The sequence below is a fragment of the Opisthorchis viverrini genome (genome assembly GCF_000715545.1).
Source record: "Opisthorchis viverrini unplaced genomic scaffold opera_v5_214, whole genome shotgun sequence".
In the NCBI taxonomy this organism is placed as follows: Eukaryota; Metazoa; Platyhelminthes; class Trematoda; order Opisthorchiida; family Opisthorchiidae; genus Opisthorchis; species Opisthorchis viverrini.
This window is the reverse complement of record NW_008751869.1, coordinates 307,074-310,374: the sequence shown is the minus strand read 5'-3', so window position 1 is coordinate 310,374 and position 3,301 is coordinate 307,074. Positions and strand designations below refer to the sequence as shown.

Below are 3,301 nucleotides of genomic sequence, written 5' to 3'. Positions count from 1 at the left end.
TGGGCGTTTTGGTGTGGTTTAACCGGAAGAGTGTCTCTGCGAGGCCATGAGCGCTGGGTGGTGGCACCAAGAAAAAATGATTTTGGTGGTGCTCCCAAGAGGCTCGGTTTCGCGGAGGACTGCACCTTGAAGTCAGCCAGCAGTTTTCTAATATGGCGAGTTTTATATGGCTTTTTTGGCTGCAGCCGCTCTTCTTCCGTGTTTGTGTGCACACCCGATCCGCCAGCGATCAGCGTGGACAACTGGATGTACGAGGGATTTCCCGGATGGCTGTGGTCATGTTTGTGGCTTTGGGTGTCGGGGTACTGGGCGACGGTTGGGTCCACAAGCAGGGATGCAGCTTTTGACGGAGTGGAGCTAGAGATTGGCTTCGCTCCTTGTCCCCGCACATCTGACTCAGTCCAATCCACTCTCCTTTTTTTCATTTGCCCTTCTGGCAGACCAAGGCTATCGGAGGAGACCAACAAACCCAGTCCTAGATTCTTGGGTGAACCCTTGAATGCTGATGATCGATTCGTGAGTCTGATTAACCCACTGTTTGGTTGGAACCTTGAACTAAGATGAAGGTCATCCTGTCGGAGAAAGATGCGCAATGTTCGCTTGTGCACGCTTTCAGTGGTGTGCTCTGTTTTCCCACAGTCGTTTTTACTTTTCAGCTTCCCATGCAATCAAGTACGTCCGGGTTGCTTACTTTTCATTTCTTTACTTAGCCTACAACCCGTTGGGCAGCTTCAGAGCCCGTCTGATTCGCCTTACGAACCCGGACAATTGTTTCTCCACAAACATTTCGGATATCGCGGAGTTGTCTTGCAGTCTTGGCCTGCTAAACTCTTTGATCGAAATGTTTTATCTTTAAGAGCGACGTAAGTGTTAAGACCCCTTTTTCGCTAAGTTGCCCCTACTAGTAAGAACTTCATTCGACTTTTCATTGAGTGTTAAAACCTTGATTGTGCTGGGTTCCCATCCAGGCGGACACTCCATCCCTGGTTCGTTTCGCGTTTAGATCTAGTAACTTCTGGTTAATGTCTAGGGAACATAGCTATTGGGGCTCATTACATAGGTAGCCTACCAATTGATACCTACCCTGCAAATTACGACAAATATACCCCGGTAATTGTGGAAACTAGCTTGTAAACCGGTTTTCCGGCTGCTACTGTGAAACAGTCACGATGATGAAGGTGAGTAAGCACCAGTTGGTCGGCGGTGTGCATATAAGCTGCTAGGAATGTAGAGATTTGTGAAGCCCACAAATCTGTCATCCGTGCCCCGTGTCAATGGAAGCGTAAGTCCAATTTTCGACGTCTACAGCAATACAACTTTATCACCGTGCGCCCTTGTAGCAAACGGATGTTGGTGCAATGACAAGAACATCTATAGCAGGTTTCTTATCTTGGGCTGCTGGTTTTGGGGAGACGCCATGACGATGCTCGAAGCCACCCTCTTGTCAATCAAGTTTACACGGGGCTGTTCCAGCTTGCTGCGGTTAATTGAGTTTCAGGAACGCCTGTAGAAGGAAGCATCCGATGTTATTGACTACCACTGATGTGGCCGTCGTCGTAATGCGAGTTCCCTGTATCGCAGGCACGACGTGGAAACGGTCTGATGGGACACTCCGTGTTATCTCTGGTGTCTTCCTATGTTCGACTGATTCGGGCGGGGTTCTTGTATTACGTTCGAATGGATACCAGTTAGGAATCCATTTGGTAAATATTTATAGAATCCTTTTGAACCTGCAATAATAACAATAATCGTTCAGCTGTAACACCGTTTCTGTGGCTAGCTGTCGTGTCACTCAAAGGAAGCACGAAGGTTGAGATACTGCTGGGTTGCCCAAGCATACACAAAAGAATTCGAGGTGCAGAGGTCGGGTTCGAAACACGCAGTTTCCGGTCGGTTAATTTGCGCTCTAACCACCGAGCCATCTCGCTCTTTCTTTCCTCTGTGTTTGCCGCCAGTCTTTGTTAAGACTAGTGCCACACAGCTCAAATTTACGTCGTCAGCGCTTTCAAGCGCGACAGGGGGTATCGAGTTCCAGATAATGACACCGTGACAAAATGGGAGTGTTGGAAACCTTGCAAGCACTGTTTCCTATGAATAGATCGGCATTTCTTTCATCGGTCATCATACATAGTGACGAGTCAAAATCTCTGCTTGTTCGTCTGAGGGTGCTCCAGTCACCTTTAGCTCGGTAACATCATCGGGGACTAGTCTCAGGAATATCAAGGCTACTGCGCACCCCGTAATCCATCAATCAGACATAGTGTCAACTTACGTTCAACCATTCTAGGAAGCACAAACGAGGGTGATCGTAACATGGAGCGGTCTAGAGTAGTATCGTGCTATCTTCTGTGATAGAATTATGAAGGCAGCAAGAAACAGCGTAGAACCGAAGGCAAGGCTTCGCGGAACATTGCTGTGAACCATTCGTTGTGTCCACCTGTCTTCTTCGGCTCTGACGAAATTCCTACCCAACGAGAAAACCTGGGGTCTAACTGAGTGTTTACTCATGTACCACATGCTCAGCTTCCTTGACAATGTTTCGTGAGGAGCCTTGCTGAAATCAGTGAGCAGATGGGGTCATTTCGTCGCTTGTAAATCATGTGTAGCGTGGGACATCAGGAAGTCAGCGGTATTCGACGTTCGAGATGTAGTGACGGCACACGTCGGTTCTGAAATGTGCAGATATACTGACTGGTATTAATGATTCCACACGGTATACACAGCACACATGCGCACAGGTCGGGTGGAACAGGAAAGAAGAGTGGAGTGTGGCAACAACACACGCGTATTCCACCGAAACCGGAAGTCGGGGGTATGAAAGCTAGGTCAAGGTCAGTCAAGGGGGTGTACAAGCGGCTACTCTACCTGTCCGGGGCTCGTGGTGGTTCGACCATGGTACCTGCAATAGGGAGAGAGAGGGGGAGAGACACATAAGCTCATGTGATAGACGTGCATGCAGATACAGTCGAGTTTCAACTGCGTTACACATGTTCGAAGGGCACTTTAATTTCATCGGTTGCAGTCCTAGTCAGTAAAAAACAGGGCAGATGGCACTACTTAAATCTCCAAGAAATATCCCAGCCGGTCCCGAACGTAACCCGATGCGAAGAGCCATCAGACGTCAAGCGAAAGTGAGTTTGCGATCCGACCGTGAAGTATGGTGGACACAGAAAGCCAAAGAAATGGAAGAGGCCCAGGAAGCAGGTAATGCCCGGAGATTATTCCAGTTGCTCCGTGCGACCGGTCCCCGGAAACCACCTGTGAGTGAAAACATCAAGCATCAGAATGGAACGACCACCTC

The 3,301-nt window shown here is 48.7% G+C and overlaps 1 protein-coding gene across 1 annotated transcript in view; it reads left to right on the top strand.

The window, feature by feature from the left end:
* Window positions 1–549: 549 nt before the first annotated feature.
* The window catches only part of T265_08335 (hypothetical protein), a gene marked incomplete at both ends in the record, with an annotated part of 44,049 nt that continues 41,297 nt past the window's right edge, over window positions 550–3,301 (top strand). Inside the window, one exon of the mRNA XM_009174103.1 lies at window positions 550–863. Coding sequence (XP_009172367.1) covers window positions 586–863 — 278 coding nt within the window. The remainder of the gene's footprint in view (window positions 864–3,301) is intronic.